The sequence below is a fragment of the Bos indicus x Bos taurus genome, chromosome 4 (assembly GCF_003369695.1).
Source record: "Bos indicus x Bos taurus breed Angus x Brahman F1 hybrid chromosome 4, Bos_hybrid_MaternalHap_v2.0, whole genome shotgun sequence".
NCBI lineage: Eukaryota > Metazoa > Chordata > Mammalia > Artiodactyla > Bovidae > Bos > Bos indicus x Bos taurus.
The window spans coordinates 75,771,644-75,793,539 of NC_040079.1; the positions used below are offsets into that span (position 1 = coordinate 75,771,644).

Genomic DNA, 21,896 nt, shown 5'->3' on the forward strand with positions numbered 1-21,896 from the left:
AAAACACCCTATTCACAAAACATTTTCAAGAATTAAACAGCTGATGTAGAACAGCTGCTCATAATAGACGCTCAATAATTACTAGTTCTTTCAACTTACAAATAGCCACCCTAGTAATGTATACTCTGTACCTCGTTTGCTAAAGCTAGATACATGAGATTTTTTTAGAGCTGGAAGAATTTAAATCAATTCCTTCCCTCAGTTTACAGATGGAGAAATCACAGTATTCATCTTGAGAGGGAACTCAGCCCAATAGAACTAGAACCATCTTCTCTGAACACCTGCCACCTTTCTAATGTGCCTCGTTGTTGCGTGTTTCCTAATGTTTAGCTGAAAGATTTTATGATATATCCATTTTATCTTTGCGTAAAGCATAAAGAGGATTATGGCTAATAGTGGTCTTGTGTTCCTTGTGTTCTCTTTGCTAGTTACATGCTCTGGGGAAACTTCCTGGAACCAGGATGGCAGAGTTAAAAGCCAAGTACACCTTGCTGCATGATACCGTGATGAGGTATGCTATTTACCAACGTGGAGACATACTTACTCATGCTTCTACTTCTTACTTGAAATGGGACCCATCTTATTTTTCATTTTCCCCAAAGCAGACTCTGAGACCAAGATTTGAGTTCAAGCGGTTTAAGAACATTATCATGAGGGAGTGGGGAAGTGACACGGGGAAGAAAGTTATTCACCTGGGGATGTGATAATCTTCAGGTTAACACTGCAGACAAACGGGGCTCAGTCTCACCGAGTGACCACAGAACACGCCTCAGAACTCTCCCACTGAAAGCACAAGAACACTGGTATATCTGTTCACTAATTTCCATCTCCCCTTGATCTAGGGTTGCTTCTAGGTGGGTGAGCCCCTGACACCTCTACCTTACCCTCTGAGAAGCCATAAGTTCCAATGTCCAGAGAAAGCTCTCGGGCAGAGACACACAGATGCTGTTGTTATATATGACAACTGTCCACCAATGCTACTGGTGGCCGCTAGAGTGGGCCTAGGTGACTCTGGTGAGGCACTGACATTCTCTGCTACAGGACACTCCTGAAAGATCCTCTCCTCCCCACCTTTACCATTCAGGAGGTGTAGGTTCTATAACAACTCCAGTCTATGTCTGCTAAGATTTCTGTCTTTACTTCTCACCTGTTCCTCCTATCTCCAGCCACTCACCTTAGCCCAGTTCTAATCAGCAGAGGTCAGAAGACTAGGCGACAATGGAATAATTCAACAAGGTTTTCTAAGCATGTGCGGTCAGCCATCGGGAATCAAGGGGGAAGGAGAGCGAAGAAAGAAGTGGAAATCTGTAGTGCTGCTACTCCCAAGTCCCCTCTTCCTTTTCCCCACCTCCTGCCTCATAGCTTTGCATGACGTCTTCATTAAAACCCAAGGAGAGACAGTGATAGACACTCCGTCCTCCCCCTCTGCCTCGCTCATATCCACCCATTACTCCTACTGCTTTGCTTGCCCAGGTATTTGGCTACTTTGAGGATGAGAGCCTGGGGAAGGAGTGAAGGAGAGCAGAGCTGCATCCCTATAGACCCTCCCCTGGGCTCCACTTCATACACACTCAGCTGCATCCTGGCTCCTAACCACCCTCCAGCTTGTCTCCTTCTCTTCCCCAGCCCCAAACCAAATTCTCACCCTCACCCCTATAACAGGGACTCCATTTCCCACAACTGATCCCAAATGCCAGCGTGTACACGCAGCTCTCAGGAATCAGGAACTTAGAGGATTTAGATGGAAAGTCTGGGGTGATCTTTTCAACATATTTCACACCACTTTACTGCGAGAAATTCCACACAGTTATCTGAGCCTCCTTGCAGATTGAAACACTTGTCACCCTCTGGATAGCTCTAACCTAGAGCCCCACAGAGCCCTGTGTGGTGCTGATGTGGCTGCCTCCTTGCCTGGCTCACAGCTCAGCTCCCTGGACTCCAGTGAGAGTCACGCAGGACCAAGGCCATGGCACTCTTTCTTCCTTCTTCCAGGCTGTGTCACAAAACCATTACTTCCCTTCTGCTACATTTTACCCCCTTCTGACCCCAACACAAAAGAGTTCCCTCTTTTGTGATTACAACGAACACTCACCACTCTCTCCCCACCACTGCCTGGTGGGTAGGAAAGACATGAAGATGCAGACTCCTCATTCTTGGTGCTGGGGCTGCAGCAGGGCAGATAAAGGCTGGAAATGCTGAACCGAAATTGAATGAGGTGTCCATAGAAATCATGTTACAGGAGCTGTTAAATTCTCTTCTGCTGATGCTCTATTTCAAGTTCACATGTGTAAATTACCATTTGTGTTCTGGCTGGAGCCGCAACCACTGTGTTTGCCTACTTTCTGAGGGCAAATGGGCTCAATGGCCCGAGACGATACCTTACAATTCCTAGTTGAAGACTCATGTTAAGGATATCAGGTAACTTCATATATATACAGTATATACAAGGAAATGAATTGTAAGAAATAACTCTAGCATTCATGAATGGAAATTACATGTGTATCTTTATAGCTCTTGTTGCTATTTAGCACCTAACACAGTGCCTGAAACATCTGATAGCCCAATAAATGTTTTGCTGTTGAGTAAATGATGTAGTAAAGACTGAGAAAATGGGTGGGGCTGGTAACTTCAGTCGAGACAGGCTTGATTAAGTTGTTGGGCATCTCTGCAAATGAACAGAACCCTGAAGAGTTCTCCTAGTGAGAAAAGTTGGTGGGGAGCATGCACACAGTGCTGCCTTTAAAACAGGAACTGGCAGGGTCTTGCTTCTGAACTGGAGAGACAGCAAATGCAAGGAGGGAGGATTTCTGAGAAAGAAGAGTCAGATCTGCTGATAAAGCTGGATCTGACACTAGCTCGCACCATAGGTCAGTGATTCCTTGAAGACACTGGAGAGTCCAATAAGTCCAGTTTCTATGCTCATTCAATTCTGCCTCAAGCCCCATGCTTAACCCTTTCCCAAGATAAGGCCAAAGCCACAGAATATACTTGGAATTGTAGGAACTGCTCTTTTCTGTGACATTGACATCTGTAGCCAGGCATTGAAGTTATGATCAAAAATATGTAAATTAAGTACATAATTTTATAGAAGAATTTTTCTTCCTAGTTTCCTGGTAAAGTGTCATTAGAAAATTTAACTGTTTTTTCTTATTACTAAGGAAGAAAAGATTTTCCTTTAATCAGGTCATGAGAATCCACGAATTCAAGAAAGCCAGGGTTGCTAGGGCATTTGGAGGGAGAACCCACTCTTCTTGGTATTATTATTCTCACCCGCTGGAAGGTCATGATCAAATATCTGCTGGAAGGTCAAGTGCAAATATCACATTCCCATCCAAGTAATCCTTTCTCTGTCATCTCCCACCATCTTGATCTAGACACGGGTGGCAGCACTTGTCAGCTGGTACTCCAGCTTCCTACTCATGTCTGCTCCCCTCGGCTAGGTGTGAGTTCCATTTGCCTTTAAGATCTAGTGCAATACTTGGCACAGAAATGCCACTGAATTGACCTGAACCCAGCATGGACATACTCCCTCCACACCTCACCAGACCCCCCACAGGAGCTACCAAGGGCATTGAAGGTATACACTGCTCATTATGCAAATCTGTTTTTCTGGGATCCAGCACACAAGAATCAGAGGTCCAGCTGCTACAGGATGCCAAACGTTTCACTGAGCAAATACAAGAGCAGCAGTTTCACCTGCAGCAAGCTGATAACTTTCCACAGGCGTTCACCACCGAAGTTTCCAAAATGAGAGAACAACTTCTCAAGTATCAAAATGAATACAATGCAGTGAAGGAAAGAGAGTTCCACAATCAGTACAGACTGAATAGGTAAGTACGCGATTCTCTCAAGTTTGCTGAAGACAGATGCAAGCAAAGCTGCTTCCACATAAACTAGGAGAAAAAACGTGGACTAACTGAAGAAGGCATTTTAGGTACAGGGATTATGAGGTAGCAATGATAAGAGAACTACAAGCCTAGTTCTTTCCTTGAGTCCCTAGAACATGTGGTCCCTGAACAAGTCCCTGAAAAATAAGCTCGGGTTTCAGGAAGATGCTCTTAGGAAGAGGAGATCCCTGTAGTGGTTTCCGTGTGTCAGGAAAACTATAAGCATCGGGAGCTGCGACCAAAGAACACACTCCATAGGGCAAGGACTTGGCATACACTCTTGGCCTCTTCAGCCCGGGTGGTGGCCCCTTTCCATTTGTGGTACCGGATCCCGTGTCTGCATGGCGAGTGCCCCATGAGGACTTTTCGAACAAGCCTATGTGAGCTGAGGGTCATACCTGGTTCCCTTGATTCTTCTAATACAGGGACGGGGACCACATAGTCAACCCTCTTCTCCTATTACTAGACTATTCCTTAAGGTCAAGGGAAAAAGTGATATCCTTTTGGAAGACACATTCACTTATCCAAATCTGAGGGATGTCATTCAGTGAACTAAAGCAGAAATGTATTGCTGGAAGGGATAAATGCTATTCGTAAAATCTCCTCTAACATTCCTCCTGTGAATAGCCAGTCAGTGAAAGAGTTTGTTCAGCAAATCACGCTAGTTAGATAGAATTTCACAACAACTGTAGTCCAGGTTTTGTGATATGTGCTGTGCCTGGAGAGAAAGCCAAACCATCTCGCCTAGAATGTGTTACCGTTTAAAGTGGCAGAACTTTCTCTGGCTATTTTTAAGAGTAGGTAGATTCCCTGCAGAGTGATGGAACTCAGTCCTGCTAAGAAATAAAGGAATGATTTGAGTGACCTTTGGAGGACTTTGCTTGCCCTGGTTTTGAATCCTCTCTTTGGGGCCTATTATTTCAACTGGGGGATGAAGATTAGCTTAATCAGGAGAATTATATTCAGGGGGGAGGGTAATCTGAGTTCTTCTTTGTCTTTCAATCTAAACTTGTTTCAGGCTCACCAGTGACATCTATAAAAAGAAAGCTTAGCTATTTCTGTGCTCTGTAAGCACTCTTTCAGTTGAGAAAATAATGAAATTAAAACAATTGGTAGTTGTTCATTAGTATTGAAAATATGAATGCTTGACATTTCCATGAAAGGGTAAGAGGAACATAAGTCAGTTGATATTTAAATTGTTTAAAATTTCCAAGTATTCCTGCCAAGAGGAAAGGAAAAAAATGACCAGAACTCTTGCCTTTTAGGTATAGACAGGCAAATTGTTCACTGAGTCGCTTGGGATGGGGGTGGGGGTGAGGACTGTACATAGTGATCTACAGTAAACAAGAACATTTAAAGTGAACATCTGCGGAAATGTTTTGTGTGTATTATTTTTGGATTTGTTAACATGTAATACTTTAGCTTAAAGAGACTTCCCTGCATCCTCAACTATTAGCAGCTCAAGAATTAACAAACTTATTTCCATAAAAATAATGGCGATATCAAAATAAATACTAGGAAAGACTTACAGGCTGTGTATTTCACTGGCTTAACATACTTAGTATTACATGGTACGGAAACAAATTCATTCAACACTTCCTCCCTGGGAAGAAAGTAGATATTTCCATCCCCACATAAAAATAAAGAAACCAAGCCAGTGAGAGAGGAAAAAAAAAAAACAAAAAACTATTCATCCAAATATACAGATGATATTTTTCAGATCAGCACAACAAAACCTCATTTTACTCTGGGCCTGAATAACAGAACTCCAAATAACTAGCACTCCTCTACCCCAACATCTTCAGGAACTTCTGAATCATTAGCAACTAAGAACAATATATTGTTTAAATATTCTAGAGAAAAGATTTTTGCTTTATAATTTAGTTGATTTTCTTATGTTTCAAATAATATCAACTCCTTAATAAGTGCTAAGGGAAGTATAATAACATGGTTGGTTAATAATTAAATCTGTTGCAATAGTTCTTGGCTTTGGATTAATACTGATGATCCCTTGGTAACTATGCAGTTCAGGAATGAATATGGAACTTACTTCAATAAATAAACACATACAAATAAATAATGAAGTGATTAAATAAATACTGTTGAGAACTCATACTTGAAACAAAGTAGAAGTCATTATTTTTCCAGAAACTTTCCCTGAAAAGACTATTCAGTATTCTTTTCAAGGTTTTTCTAGCTTTTACTTTGTTACCTTTTGGGGGCTTCTCTTCTTCCTAGAAATCCTAAAGATCTGGACAGCAAATCAGCTGAGTCTCTCATGCTAAATCTGAAATACCCTGACAAGTCTTAGTCGGCTGGGGAAACAGAGCCACGGCCAGTGCTGTGCTGTGCATGTGGACGTGGAGTGGGGGACATGCGTGCTGCACGTGTGCAGGACTGTGCGGTGTGATCACGGCCTTCGGGACTACTTCCTCTGCCGTGGCTCGTTCCCTGTGGGCGCTCACCCAGGGGTATAGCAGTCATTTTCCATTCTTAGTCCAATAGCGATAGCAAAGTTGGAACCAAAAACCAAACATCTGATAAGAAAGGAACAGAGAGATTACTTTAGTGATGCCTCTGGAATTCCAGAAAGTTAGACTGACAGAGGGACGTGCAGATCATCAGGATTAGTAGTAAGGAAAAAACTCACAGCTGGAACAGATTTTACCTTCTAAACATTAAAAAAAAAAAAAAAAAAAGTTCTTGTGGCAACCAAGAACAGAAAGAGCTTAGAACAGGTTTTGCTGCATATAGTCCTCATAACTGAAAGAGAAGCACCTTAGATCCATGTTTAAAAGGCAGATCCAACTCTAAAACTAACAATTCCACTTTCTGTCCAGGCCTTCCCACCCAAGATAACATGAGTTGCTCACATACTTCCTATGTGATTCTTATTCTTGTCAGAGTTTGAGAACTGTTGGTCTCCAAAGAGCTTTCAGCCCTGAATACTCTCAGAATCACCCAAACCTTCTCTCAGTAACCACTCATTGTGTGCTCAAACACTTCCAGTGATGGGGGCTCACAGCCTCCGTAGCAGTGCAGCCCAGCCTTGGACAGCAGGACTCGCAGATGGCTGTTGCTTATACTGGATAAGAAACTGACCTTCTACAACTTCCACCCAGTCAAGCTGGTTCTACTCCTGATGGTGGATGATGCCTCACGCACTTGGCAGCACACACAGCTTCCAGCATTGCTTCTTCGCCTACAAGTCCTTAAAACCAAAATCCTTTGATGACATGGTTCAGTTATGACTCTTGCTGCAGAAAAGAAACGAATCCTGAGGAGCTTTGATGCTGATACACCCCTAAGTCAGGAAAGCTGAAAGTGTCAGTTTTAGATTTTAACGTCAGTTTGAAAGGTTAGAAGTCTATGTATATCAAAAGGCACACACACAATAACTTTTTCTTATCCCAGTAATGCCCCACAAAAATGAGAATCCAAAACAAGAAAAAAGACAATGCATGAAGATGCCTATTATTATTTATAAAAGCAAAAATCTAAAGCAATCTAAATTCTAAAAAACAGTGGAATATTTCAATAATAGTGTATTCCAGGTATAGCTTGATACTGAACAGTGCCTTGGAGGTGGATAGAGCTGAGTTTGAAAGTCAGTTTAGCCTTGACTGGTGACTTTGGAAGAGGTGCCTCACTTCTCAGTTTCAATGTTTCTTAATGAAAAAGGGGAAAATGTATGATTGAAATTTAATTAATTTAAAATCTTTAAAAGAATTAGCCATTTTACATTTTCTCAAGATAAAAAAACATTTTGCATTTAAAGAAGAGACTAAGTCTTATCTTGTGGGAGAGTCTCATGTCACCATTTTGAAATTCAGGGACACTCAGGTGGGCTTTGCAACCCAGCGATGGCAGCACACTATCACCCCCTGGTGGCAACACAGCTGAGGTGCAGGATCAACAGCTTGGAAGTAAAATAGCAGTATATACACACGTTGAGAGCATGAGATGGTTGGATGTCATCACCAACTCAATGGACATGAGTTTGAGTAAAGTCTGGGAGTTGGGGATGGACAGAGAGGCCTGGCGTGCTGCAGTCCATGTGGTCGCAAAGAGTCAGACGCGACTGAGTGACTGAACTGAACTGAACACACAAGCTCTATAAGGAAAGGGCTTCCCTGGTGGCTCGGATGGTAAAGAATTGGCCTGCAATGCGGGAGACGTAGGTTTGATCACTGGGTTGGGAAGATCCCCTGGAGAAGGGAATGGCTATCCACTCCAGTATTCTTGCCTGGAGAATTCAATGGACAGAGGAGCCTGGCAGGTGACAGTCCATGAGGTCGCACACTTTCTTTCTTTCTTTCTAAAAGGAAAGGTATAAGTATTCAAAACTCTGAAGAAATTCAGCTTCAGCCTACAGTCCACACAACTAACCTATAAAATTCTGTGTGGCGCACAGTTATTGCAAAAACCTTCAATTTACTTATTGCAAATATAGTTTCATAAAAACAAACCTGGTATGCATGTCTCTTTAGACCTTCTTGCTAGTGGGATCTTCTAATTAGATGGAACCAGTAAAGGCTGTATCAGTAATCCAGACAGGTACTGCTGCTGCTGCTGCTAAGTCACTTCAGTCGTGTCTGACTCTGTGCGACCCCATTGAGGGCAGCCCACCCAGCTCCCCCGTCCCCGGGATTCTCCAGGCAAGAACACTGGAGTGGGTTGCCATTTCCTTCTCCAGTGCATGAAAGTGAAAAGCGAAAGTGAAGTCGCTCAGTTGTGTCCGACTCTTAGCGACCCCATGGACTGTAGCCCACCAGGCTCCTCCGTCCATGGGATTTTCCAGGCAAGAGTATTGGAGTGGGGTGCCATTGCCTTCTCCAGACAGGTACTAGTTTCTTGTAAATAATATAAATAAAAAGCCCAGAGCCTGCCTGGAAGGAACCTGAGTCTGGAGGGGAGGTCGTGATCCCAAGCAGTTACAATGTGGTGAGAGAACTCCTTTGATGGGTGTGTGTACAGTGTTAGGGAGGACTGGAGAGGAAGCCCCTACATGAACCTGTGGGAGTCAGTAAAGCCATCACCAAGGATGGACACCAGGCTGACAAACACACCTGAGAGTGCATCCTGAGAAGAGAAAGTAGAAAATTATTACGGTGCAAATACTTTACTTTTTTGTACTTTGTCAAAGTTGATTTTTTTTTTTTTTTTTTGCAGCTTAGTGGAAGAAAAAAACCTCATACTAAAGGAATTTGAGAAGATACCTAAGCCAGGAGTAAGTCTTAGATGATCTAGACTTTGTTAAATACAGCTGGATTGAAACAACCTTTTTGATAAATATTAATGTTTATCACAGAAACCATATCCTGAAACATTTGAAAGACCCAGAAGTCTTAACTATGGATGATGATGAAAGCAATACCTGTATAACTTCTGCAGTAAGCATAAGTGTGCCTATTACAGGATTTAGCTACTTGGCATCTAATTTAGGTTGTGTTTGGTTGGACAATATCTGCTTTGTTTTCAGAAGAAAAAAGGATTCTATGGTTGGCACTTAAAAACATTATTTTTGCTATAGTTATTACTCTTTTAGCTTCCTGAATGTCTCAAGCTGACTATAAGAAATTTTTATACAGATGTATCACTTAGTAATTCATGCCTAACAAACTTCCCTAAAACGTACTAGTTTAAAACAACAGCCATTTCTCATTTTCAACAGTTGTGAATTCTTCTAGCCTGAGCTGGCTCAGTTGGGGTAGGATGGCTTCATTTGTATGTCAGTCATTTCGGTGTAGTTGGTCTAAGGTCACACGTCACTGGTTAGTCTCATGATGATGGAAGGGTTTCCGGTCTCAAGAAAGAGACAAATAGTCTCAAGAAAGGGCAAACCTCAACACAAGCAGGTTTTGAGCCTTTGCTTAAATCACTGTTGGTAACATCACATTGGTCCAAGCAAGTCATAGTGCCACATCTGGAATCAAGGGGCAGAGGTCCTCCTACATCTAAATATGACACAGCCATACTGCAAAGAGGTGTGCAAACAAGATTAGGAGGAATTATGTCCCTTTCTTTTGCAATCTATCATAGAAAGTAAATGGAAGAATCAGCACACATCACAGTAAATGGGACTGCACTACACCTTCTGAATGGTTTTATTAAAAAAGTATGTTGTTGGTGGTTTAATTCCAAGGCACAAAAACTTGTTAAACATAGAGTAAGATACTATTACACATATGAGTATAAATATACATCATATTATATATGAATGTAAGAATGTATACATATGCATATATGTATATATTATATACTATCATATAAGTATTCCTAACCACCACAGAGATTCTATGGGGAAAAGTATTTTGAATTTTAGTTTCAGATCATAGGATCACTCACCAATTTTACCCTCCAGAACAGCAGTGGAAGAGAGCCATATGCAGAAAGGCCAGAGAAGGCTAAGTGGATCCTTCCCCTTAGTCATTAGTAACGTGTGGCCCTCCTGAGTACAAGAAGGCTTCTCTCTCATAAGTTAAACACTTCTCAGATAAACAGTCACGGGAAACAGTCAAAGCCCTGTTAGGAGTCTGAGGCAGAGGGCATTTGAGGAGACTGTGCATGAGTTAGAGAAGTAGTATTAATGAGAGTGGAGGATTAAGGAATGTCAAGGACTAGAGACATTCCAAATATGAACTCCCTAATCTTTAATTCTCATGTGTGACTCAGACTAACCATAACCTAGATATTCAAACATTATTTGTATCTGATTTGTCAAATCACAAAGCTACTAAAAAAAAGGCTGGAAATTTTTACTAATGCTTTTTGGTATCAAATAAACATTAACTCAAAAAAAGGAAACATTTAAAATGTAGGAAGACCGAAAAGAGCATTAATTAAAAAAAAAAAAGAGTTCAAATCTAATGTAAAACGTTTAACACATATAATTGCTATGCATTTATTGAAGAGGTCAGAAATCAAAAGTTGCATTTAACTCTGTAAGAAATCATTTATGAAGCTCAGAGCAAATATAATTAAAATGGTAAGTAAAATTTTTAATTTGATTTTTAGCCAAACAGATCCTTGCTCAGACTCTGTATAACCTGATGATTTTCATGCCTTTTAAAGGAAATGGAGAAGAAGATGAGACTATTGAGAGAAAGCACTGAAGAATTACGTAAGGAAGTAATGCAGAAGAAATTAGAAATTAAAAATTTACGGGAAGATTTGACATCTAAGCAAAAGCAATTACTAAAGGAGCAGAAGGAGCTAGAAGAACTGCTTGAGTATCAGGTCACCTTAAAGGTGTGCTGCTTCACTCGCACATATGTAAACACTGATCTGCAAGGACATAAAAACGCATGGGTGTCATTACACTTTTTGCATTGACTACATAGGTTTGACAAAAACCCAGACACACAAACTGAAATGTTATGCAGTTGTGATTGATCCTATCAGACTAAACCTGGGCTCTGGGGATTCACAAAAGATTTTTGAATATTCAGTAGCATCACTCTAAGTTGGAGCTCTGACTGGGAGAAAAGGTCTCTCTAGACCTCGTCAAGCATTTTCCAATATTAGAAAGCAGTGTCACAAACACAATCACTTCTTTCAAGAGCAACCAAATGTCCTAACCTCTTTACATATTGTTACTACTTTATCCTTGTCTGCCTGTTTGATTCCACTTCACTTCCCTCTCACTGTGAACATTATACAAGACCCACATTTATGTTTTCAGTTCAGTTCAGTCTCTCAGTCGTGCCTGACTCTTTCCTAAAACATATTTGTGTTTTAAGAAATAATTAAAATTCATTTCATTTTGAAATATTTTGCAACAGGTCTTGAAACAATTTAAGTAACCAGAGTTATTTTTTAAAGCAACACATCTGAGATGCCTTGGCTTAGAATTAGGATTCACTCTGACCTCCTTAAGAGATGAAGCAGTCAGCCGAGACATATCCAGCTGCCACCTAGAACATGGACACTGAGCCGAGATGGATTTACAAGGAACCCAGTGAAGCTAAAGCTTCAGCCCCTCACATGCATTAAGCGCCTCCAAGGCCCTGAACCTAATTTAGCATTTGTAACTTGTGATTCTTTCTCTTAAAAAGAACTGTACAGTCCCAAACTATACAAGTTTTAGCCTCACAAAATTTAGATCTGCTCAAGACTGAGCAAGACCCCAGAAATATACCACACTGCAGGGATGTCTTCAAGCCCCTGTGCTACCCCAGGACCCAAAGTCCAGCATGATCCTCAGGTGGGAAGGGGCTCTTTCACAACCCCTGCCATGTATGTACATACCATTCTTGAGGCTAAAAGTGAATCTTCTGTGAATCCACAGAGCATAGTGCAAAGCGGTGTTAGACAAAGTTAACTTCTGATCTTGGCCTGGCTGCTTAGAAGTTATGTGACTTTGGGAAAATCATTTACCTTCTCTTAGCCTCAGCCTTAGAGATTAAGATGCATATTCAGGGAGGTAAAGCTCTAAGGAGAATCCCATAGGTGAGTGAGGGAAACAGGACAGAGCTGCGGAAGAAGTCAGGCCAAAATATGACTTCAGGAGACCCCTAGTTTCAATCTGATCCCATGGGAAACTCAGATCATGAATCGCACCACAGAAGTTGTTCCACCCTGAGTCGGGGGTGGGCTGCTGTACCTCCACATCAGTCACAGCCTGTGCCCCTCTTCCTTCCATCCCCCTACCCACCCACCCGCCGCCAAGGCAACTCTGCACAGCCATGGCACTCTGTGGAGAGAACAAGCATAAGCTGTTGCTGCTGCTGCTGCTAAGTCGCTTCAGTCGTGTCCGACTCTGTGCGACCCCATAGACAGCAGCCCACCAGGCTCTGCCGTCCCTGGGATTCTCCAGGCAAGAACACTGGAGTGGGTTGCCATTTCCTTCTCCATTGCGTGAAAGTGAAAAGTGAAAGTGAAGTCACCCAGTTGCGACCGACTGGTGGTGACCCCATGGACTGTAGCCCACCAGGCTCCTCCATCCGTGGGATTTTCTAGGCAAGAGTACTGGAGTGGCTTGCCATTGCCTTCTCCAGCCTTCAAAACCTCTGAGGGATGGGTGTATCTCCATAAAGAGAACCTGGGCAGAGCACCCACACCATTCGATACTGTCAGTTAGCTCCTCTTTCAAATGGTAACCACGACCATCTGAAAGGTCATTATGAGAATTAAATGGAATAATTAAAGCACACTGTAGGGTACAGGACAGATAATAAAAATTCTACACCTTGTAGCTCCTTTCTCTCTCTATTTAATTTGCTTAACTGCTTCTCATCTAAGAGTACATAATTTAACACGGCTCCATTTCTTTACTAGGATGAAGTGGTCCACCATCAATCCATCCCTGTACAAATTGGAAAAGAGATAGAAAAAACAACACGCAAAAAAGTGTATGGTTTAATGTTTTTTATTTTCTATCCCTCCGGCCCACACTTCCCCAAGTTATGTGTGCATGCTAAAACAAGAATATTAGCCACTGAATATATCAAATTACTGCGATAATTTTAGAAATATCTGCATTTGGCTCTCTCTAGGTTGTACACATTAAGTTCTTTAAAAGAATGTAGTGCAGCCCATTACTGTCATTCCTAACACTTATTTATGTCTTAATTTTAGGACAATATTCTCTTTCTAATATATAAATCTTGTCTCTATGGAGAGTAACTGACTTTAATAGAACTGCATATGGAATCAGTTGTTTGAACTGTGTAGAATTTCATGGCCTAGATATGTCAGCCAGCCAGATGCCTGAAACCCAAAAAACAGTAATTCTTCACTTGTCAGCTATCTGTGTGCATAAGCCCCTACACATTTAAAGTAGATTGGAGGCAGAAATCACAGAGAAAATTCTCAAAGTTTAGAGGAACCAAAAAAGATATATAAGTGGAGATACAAAAGTCTGGAGAAGAGGGGAAAGAAGAGACAGACAGTAGTAGTGGTTCTAAAACCCAAGGCCCACCAGTACCAATGCTGAGAAGTTTAGGTCAGTTCAGAGGATGAGGGTTGAATCCCAAGAGATGGTAGCGCCGGGGACCTGGGGAGAAAGTAGGGAAGCTGGACAAATGCTTACCCTCAGTGACACTCAGTGGAGATACCCCCTCAGTCCCACTCATCTGTGGTCTTCATCTCACTTCTGAATTTATGACTAGACCTTCTGTTGCCTGGTTAGAAAGTACAAACAGGTGAAGACATCCAGGGCTCAAAATAAGGCAAATGTGTATGTGTGAATGTGTTGTGTACATACATATATATGTGCGTATGTATCCCCACAGAGAAATGGAAAAGAAAAAACTTGTCTTGGAATATGAACTCAAAGAGCTAAATGATTCCCTAAAGAAAGTCGAAACCAAAATTAATGCTGTAATGGAAGAGAAGGAGGATGTAATAAAGGAAGTTGAAGGCAAACGGGCCTTACTTGAAATTAAAGAGCGAGAATATAACCAATTGGTCAAGCTATTAGAATTAACTAGAGAGAATGAAGCAAGTTCACTAACTGAAAGGTTTGTTATATTAATGTGTTTTGTCATCTAAATATTTCTTTGATTTCTATTTTAAGATTCAAAATAATCTCAAACAGATTTATATTCACTTAGTAAACATTTTTATAGAATTTTAGATCATTTTACCATTAATAAAAATATATTGTTAAATCATTTCAAAGTATTTTTCTATCCTTTATTCTTCATTGTCCTCAATTTCTTGTGACCAAATCTTAAGGACACAATTTATTGTATTTTTTTTTAAGTTTATCTAATGTACCTCTGGAAAATTGTATCACTGGAGTGTGCTATAATTGAAGGATTTTTTTTTTCCCTGTAGATTACAGCATTTCTGAAGTAATCATGATATTTTTCCTAAAAGGAGCAATATCATGATGTGAGTCTCTAGCAGAGTGTTAATTCCCATTTTTAAGTAAAATTTCAGAGAAACTAGGAACTTCTGTCTCTGCCAATTCGCTCTTCCATTTGGGTTTTTATGACTGTGACACTGACAAGAACTTGCAAACCACATTGCTTTTGGCATTACTTAAAATTTGATTCTAACATGAAAATAGTTCTGTACATATCTGCTGACCATGCTTCCTTGAAAAAGGGCAGTTGATGACAAATCACTTTCATATTCTCTTTTTACCTGGAACAGAGGGATCTTGGATCTCAATTTACGAAACTGTCTTATTGACAAGCATAACTACCACGATGAACTTTCTCGTAAGCAGAGAGAGAAAGAACGAGATTTTCGAAATTTAAAAAAAATGGAGCTACTCTTGAAAGTGTCCTGGGATGCACTCAATCAAACTCAAGCACTGCATCAGAGGCTTCTGTTAGAGGTGGGTGCTGAACACTGCTGTCTGGTTTGCAAGCTCAGTGCCATCTTTTTGTTTTTTTGGTTTATTCTTTTTTTCCTTTGGGAAGTACTGGTGCAGCTTGTGGGATCTTAGTTCCCTGACCAGGGATTGAATCCAGGCCCTCAGCAGTGAGAGCACAAAGTTCTAACCATAGACAGCCAGGAAATTCCCTCAGTACCATCTTTTTGAAGCAAAAATATTTTAAGAACTTGTTTTTGCTGTCAATAGGGAAAGAGGGAAAGGAAAAGAACAGATAAAAGATAGCTTTAAAATGCATAAAATCTGTTATAGAGGCCCAGTCGTACAGTATGTTTCAATCTTTTTGTTATCCCAAGATTAGAGAAATGTCTTATTGGGATCACGCATCAGCCTGGCCATGGGAGGCAGTTAGGACATCCAGTTCTGGAAGAGCTAATGGGTTCACTTCAGGGTAGAACTAAGTGAACCACTATGTTTGAAAGAGTTCAAAGAGTCAGATCCAGAATGCTGTTACTGAGACTACAAAAGTCAGAAACAAGACCAGATCATGTGAATACAGATAGACAGCCAGCCTGCACCTCCAGTTAGCCAACGCCCATCAGAACCCAGTGTCAGCTTCCTGAATAATTTTGTGTGTATCAGAGGTATACTACAGCTAGAGAATGTTCATTATAGCTCTTACCTTCTTACTACCTCTATGCTCCCATATAGAGGGATTTTGGTCCCACTGTCTCTGATTCCCTCCTCTTTCACACGGACCAAGCACTGCTGAAAGGCAGTGAATCATAAAAAGGACTGCGTCCCTACGCCTAGGCCTCGGCCAGTGCCTCCTTTGGTGAAAAAGAGATCAGTCTCTGAGATGAAGCAGCTGGGGGTACAAAAATCATACCTGTTCTCTTCAGGATTGTCATGGTCCATGACCTTATAGAGGTTCATGACCTCAGAAACTTAAACAGGAGTTTCCAACTATGGTTCAGTTCAGTTCAGTCGCTCAGTCGTGTCTGACTCTTTGTGACCCCATGAATCGCAGCACGCCAGGCCTCCCTGTCCATCACCAACTCCCGGAGTTCACCCAAACTCATGTGCATCGAGTCGGTGATGCCATCCAGCCATCTCATCCTCTGTCGTCCCCTTCTCCTCCTGCCCCCAATCCCTCCCAGCATCAGAGTCTTTTCCAATGAGTCAACTCTTCACATGAGGTGGCCAAAGTATTGGAGTTTCAGCCTCAGCATCAGTCCTTCCAATGAACACCCAGGACTGGTCTCCTTTAGAATGGACTTGTTAGATATCCTTGCAGTCCAAGGGACTCTCAAGAGTCTTCTCCAACACCACAGTTCAAAAACATCAATTCTTTGGCGCTCAGCCTTCTTCACAGTCCAACTCTCACATCCATCCATGACCACAGGAAAAACCATAGCCTTGACTAGACGAACCTTTGTTAGCAAAGTAATGTCTCTGCTTTTGAATATGCAGTCCCTGGGGTTGCAAAAAGTCAGATACGACCTAGCATGCTCAGATACATTTGGGCTTATGGCCGCTGTATTACTATTGCTTTTTCTCTGTCTTATCTATTTTTTATACCATTTTTTCTGTCTTTTCTTCTTTCAAATTAATCAAAAAGATGAATTTTTCTATTTTCCCCATTTTTTATATGCATTAGTTTTGCACTCTCTTTTCAGTCTTTCAGTGGCTACCCTTAAGATTACATCATTCATCCTTATTAGAGTCCAATATAAATTCTTTTATCCTAGATAATGTTAGAACCTTTGAAAACTCTAGATCTTTGCAACTCTTATACCTTCAAGTGTATTTTTTAATCCAACTTTTCAAGTTATTTTTACTCAAAGTACTGGCTTACTGCAAGCCATTCCATCTTAGCCCAAAGCCTTGCACATTAGAAAGTTAAGTTGGAACTTTGGATAAACACAGAATTTCTGGTACTCCACTTCACTCACAATGAGATCTACAGTGATCAGCAGTTAAAATATTTATTCCAAGAATTGGTAGAAACCTAGATGTGGTGAATAGAAGGCTCTTAAGACCAGTAAATGTTGCTTTTATTAATAAAACAATCCTTGTTTATTAAGCAAATAACCATAGTAAGATTTCTTTAAACAATAATAGGACAAAAATTATCATTGCTTTTAGTAATCTACTATGGTGATTCCAGTAGTAAGTGAAGTTAGTCTATTAAATGTGTTGCTAATGCTGACTCAACAAAACATTCTCCTTAAAAGTGGAAAGAAAGATAAGTTGAATGGGAGCAGTAAGATAGCTTGTCACGTAGAGAAATATCTACTGGTGATCTCAAAAGCAGTTATAAGCTGATAACAGTCACAATATTGGTTCTAAAACATGACAAATACTAAACAGAATTAAGTTTGTCTTTACCAGAAAATTTAAAATAGAAGGGCACATAAACAGAATATAAAATGTAACTCTGCCATTTCTACTTCCAGTTAAGACATAAAGCATTGGAGTGGACCATGGTTCCTGTCATAAGAACCAGAAAAAAATTAATAAACTAAAAACCACATATTTTTAAAAGATGTATGAGAGTTGTAGAAGTAAATTCTGTAACGGTATAAACACTTCCTAGATGAACAGATACAGGTAGCCTTTTTCCTCCCTGAAGCATTTGCCAAGTCTAGGCATGAGCAGGAAGAAGGTGGGCCTGCCAAGAAGGAGCAAAGCTGGAGGCATAATCCTCCCAGACTTTAGACAATATTATAAAGATACAGTAATCAAAATAACAGAGTACTGGTACAAAAACATATAGATCAATGCAACAGAATAGAGACCCCAGAAATAAACCCACACATCTATGGTCAGTTCATCTTGGGCAAAGGAGGCAAGAATATACAATGGAGAAAAGACAGTCTCTTCAGTAAGCTGTGTTGGGGAAGGTGAACACAACCTCATAAAAATTCATGGAGTTATAAGAGAACACTGCCTGACACCACACACAAAAATAAACTAAAGTGACTTAAAGACTTACATATAAGATGCAAAACCATAAAACTGCCAGAAGAAAACAAAGGCAAAACATTCTCTGACATAAACTATACCAATATTTTCTTATGTCAGTTAACCAAGGCAATAGAAATAAAAGCAAAAGTAGAAACAGGATACCTAATCAAACATATTGGAGAAGGAAATGGCGACCCACTCCAATATTCTTGCCTGGAGAATGCCATGGACAGAGAAGCCTCGCAGGCTATAGTCCATGGGGTTGCAAGAGTTGGACACGACTTAGCGACTAAACCAATCAAACATATAAGCTTTTGCACAGCAAAGGAAACCATAAACAAAATGAAAAGACAACCAATGGACTGGGAGAAAATACAGGCAAATATCACTTCTATGTGGAATCCAAAAAAATGACACAAATGAATTTATCTATGAAATAGGATCACAGACATTGAGAACAGATCTGTGGTTGCCAAAAGGGAGAGGAGGTGGAGGAGGAATGCAGTGGGAATGTGGGGTTAGCAGATGCAAACTATTATATATAGAATAGATAAACAATAAAGTCCTACTGTATAGCACAGGGAACCATATTCGGTATTCTGTGATAACCATAATGGAAAAGAATATTCAAAAAGAATGTCTCTCTATATATCTGAACTCCTTTGCTGTATAGAGAAATTAACATAACACTGTAAATTAACTATACTTTAAAATGAAATATATCCAAAATAAATAATGAGTTATGTGAAAACTGTAAAAAAAAAAAATAAAGCGACATACATATACATCTTAAACTGAATTCTGAAGTCTATAATTAGAATTTCCTCTCTGTTTGGTTCATCACTTTGCCAATACTTTGTCCTTATTACAGTCTTTTCCTTCAAAGAAATGCAAATAAGATTCTTGGCTTTTAATTAAGAAAAGCCTTAAGTGCCATATTACCTATATTACTAAAGTACAATGGGCTCTGTTTCTGTATGTTGAAATACAGTTGATCATGCAGTTTCATGAAATATGTATGATTTTTATTGGGAAACAGTGTCAGACTTTATTTTTCTGGGCTCCAAAATCACTACAGATGTTGACTGCAGCCATGAAATTAAAAGATGCTTACTCCTTGGAAGGCAAGTTTTGACCAACCTAGACAGCATATTCAAAAGCAGAGACATTACTTTGCCAACAAAGGTTCGTCTAGTCAAGGCTATGGTTTTTCCTATGGTCATGTATGGATGTGAGAGTTGGACTGTGAAGAAGGCTGAGTGCCGAAGAATTGATGCTTTTGAACTGTGGTGTTGGAGAAGACTCTTCAGAGTCCCTTGGACTGCAAGGAGATCCAACCAGTCCATTCTGAAGGAGATCAGCCCTGGGATTTCCTTGGAAGGAATGATACTAAAGCTGAAACTCCAGTACTTTGGCCACCTCATGCGAAGAGCTGACTCATTGGAAAAGACTCTGATGCTGGGAGGGATTGGGGGCAGGAGGAGAAGGGGACGACAGAGGATGAGATGGCTGGATGGCATCGCTGACTCGATGGACATGAGTCTCAGTGAACTCCAGGAGTTGGTGATGGACAGGGAGGCCTGGCGTGCTGTGATTCATGGGGTCGCAAAGAGTCAGACACGACTGAGTGACTGATCTGATCTGAAAAAAAGAAAAAGACCAGCCTGCCATAAGGAGAGAGACTTTGCTAGGGTTAGGGAAAACCATGACAAATTGAAATGTAGAAAATTTCTTAAAGGTATCACACTTTCAGGAAATAAAACTACACATTAAAGTACACTTCTGATATTTTTTAAATTTTATTTTATTTTTAAACTTTACAAATTGTGTTAGTTTTGCCAAATATCAAAATGAATCCACCACAGGTATACATGTGTTCCCCATCCTGAACCCTCCTCCCTCCTCCCTCCCCATACCCTCCCTCTGGGTTGTCCCAGGGCACCAGCCCCAAGCATCCAGTATCGTGCATCGAACCTGGACTGGCAACTCGTTTCATACATGATATTATACGTTTCAATGCCATTCTCCCAAATCTTCCCACCCTCTCCCTCTGCAACAGAGTCCATAAGATTGTTCTATACATCAGGGTCTCTTTTGCTGTCTCGTACACAGGGTTATTGTTAGCATCTTTCTAAATTCCATATATATGCGTTAGTATACTGTATTGGTGTTTTTCTTTCTGGCTTATTTCACTCTGTATAATAGGCTCCAGTTTCATCCACTTCATTAGAACTGATTCAAATGTATTCTTTTTAATGGCTGAGTAATATTCCATTGTGTATATGTACCACTGCTTTCTTATCCATTCATCTGCTGGTGGACATCTAGGTTGCTTCCATGCCCTGGCTATTATAAACAGTGCTGCGATGAACATTGGGGTACACGTGTCTCTTTCCCTTCTGGTTTCCTCAGTGTGTATGCCCAGCAGTGGGATTGCTGGATCATAAGGCAGTTCTATTTCCAGTTTTTTAAGGAATCTCCACACTGTTCTCCATAGTGGCTGTACTCGTTTGCATTCCCACCAACAGTGTAAGAGGGTTCCCTTTTCTCCACACCCTCTCCAGCATTTATTGCTTGTAGACTTTTGGATCGCAGCCATTCTGACTGGTGTGAAATGGTACCTCATAGTGGTTTTGATTTGCCCATCTCTGATAATGAGTGATGTTGAGCATCTTTTCATGTGTTTGTTAGCCATCTGTATGTCTTCTTTGGAGAAATCTCTATTTAGTTCTTTGGCCCATTTTTAGCTCTATTGACTTCCATTGAGGTATGGAAGAGGAATAAAACCCCATATCTACATTCTAACACAGTCCCCTCAGTGACTCTGGGGATTTTGCTTTGACATTCACTGTCATGTTTTAAGGGTTGGAATATTATGTCTGTAGGGTTATTTTCTTTCAAAATAAAAACATACTCAAGATTGTGACAACAACAAAATCCTCTAACCAAGTAACTATGTCATTTTCTGTATGTACACATCAAGTCGTGTACCACACAGGTCATCAGTCCCAAGGAAGCAGAATGCCATGCACCACTCACCTACCTTGAAGAGGGGGCCCATTGCACCTTGGTGTTGGAGTCACCGAGGAGAACACACCAGTCAAGCACTGGATGGAACAGTGCTACCTACACAAAGAAGAGGCAGAGGAAGATCAGCTTCAGTAGTGACCTTTGGTCCCCAGTGGCCAGCTGTCTCTCCTGATGGCCAACTCAGGGTGACTGGCCTACGCTCACGATTGTCTTAAACTATGGTGAAAGGAACCTTGATCCTTCTTGTGGAATCTGAAACGCTGAAAGCTGGCGGTGTGCCTGAGGGCCACTGACACACAGGCTTAAGCAGAACCAAGGAGTTCTCATTGTGCCTGAAACAGGGAAAGATATTCCCACACAAAGTGATAAACCCAGTACAGGCTGTGTGGATTCCCTATCTCTTCATAAGGAAGAGTTCTAGGGCCAAAGCCCATTCTTTTGTAGCTAAGTGGGGGTGAAAAGGCTGCAGGCAGGAGACTGCTTTTTCTAACAGCTCTTTTCCTTTATTTGTAGTTTTATAGAAGATTCATCTCTCTCTGCTCTTAGAAGTGATTCTGCATTTCTCTTAGTGACTCCCTTCCAGTGTTCAAGGCAATTGTGACAACTTAACTATATGGAGGAGAGCATCAGTTTTGAGTCAGGCAGAGTCAGGTTTAAATCCTAGATTCATTGAACAGCTGCTGCTGTTTGGCATTTTCAACCTTTGAACTGGGATTATTGCA

General features: G+C 40.9%; 1 protein-coding gene across 1 annotated transcript in view; it reads left to right on the plus strand.

Moving 5' to 3' along the window:
- CCDC146 (coiled-coil domain containing 146) overlaps positions 1-21,896 on the plus strand; it is a 142,239-nt gene that overhangs the window by 94,176 nt on the left and 26,167 nt on the right. Inside the window, exons 3-9 of the mRNA XM_027539758.1 lie at positions 429-511; positions 3,621-3,830; positions 9,060-9,117; positions 10,962-11,138; positions 13,167-13,240; positions 14,123-14,350; positions 14,991-15,177. Of these exons, the coding sequence (XP_027395559.1) occupies positions 429-511; positions 3,621-3,830; positions 9,060-9,117; positions 10,962-11,138; positions 13,167-13,240; positions 14,123-14,350; positions 14,991-15,177 (1,017 nt within the window). The remainder of the gene's footprint in view (positions 1-428; positions 512-3,620; positions 3,831-9,059; positions 9,118-10,961; positions 11,139-13,166; positions 13,241-14,122; positions 14,351-14,990; positions 15,178-21,896) is intronic.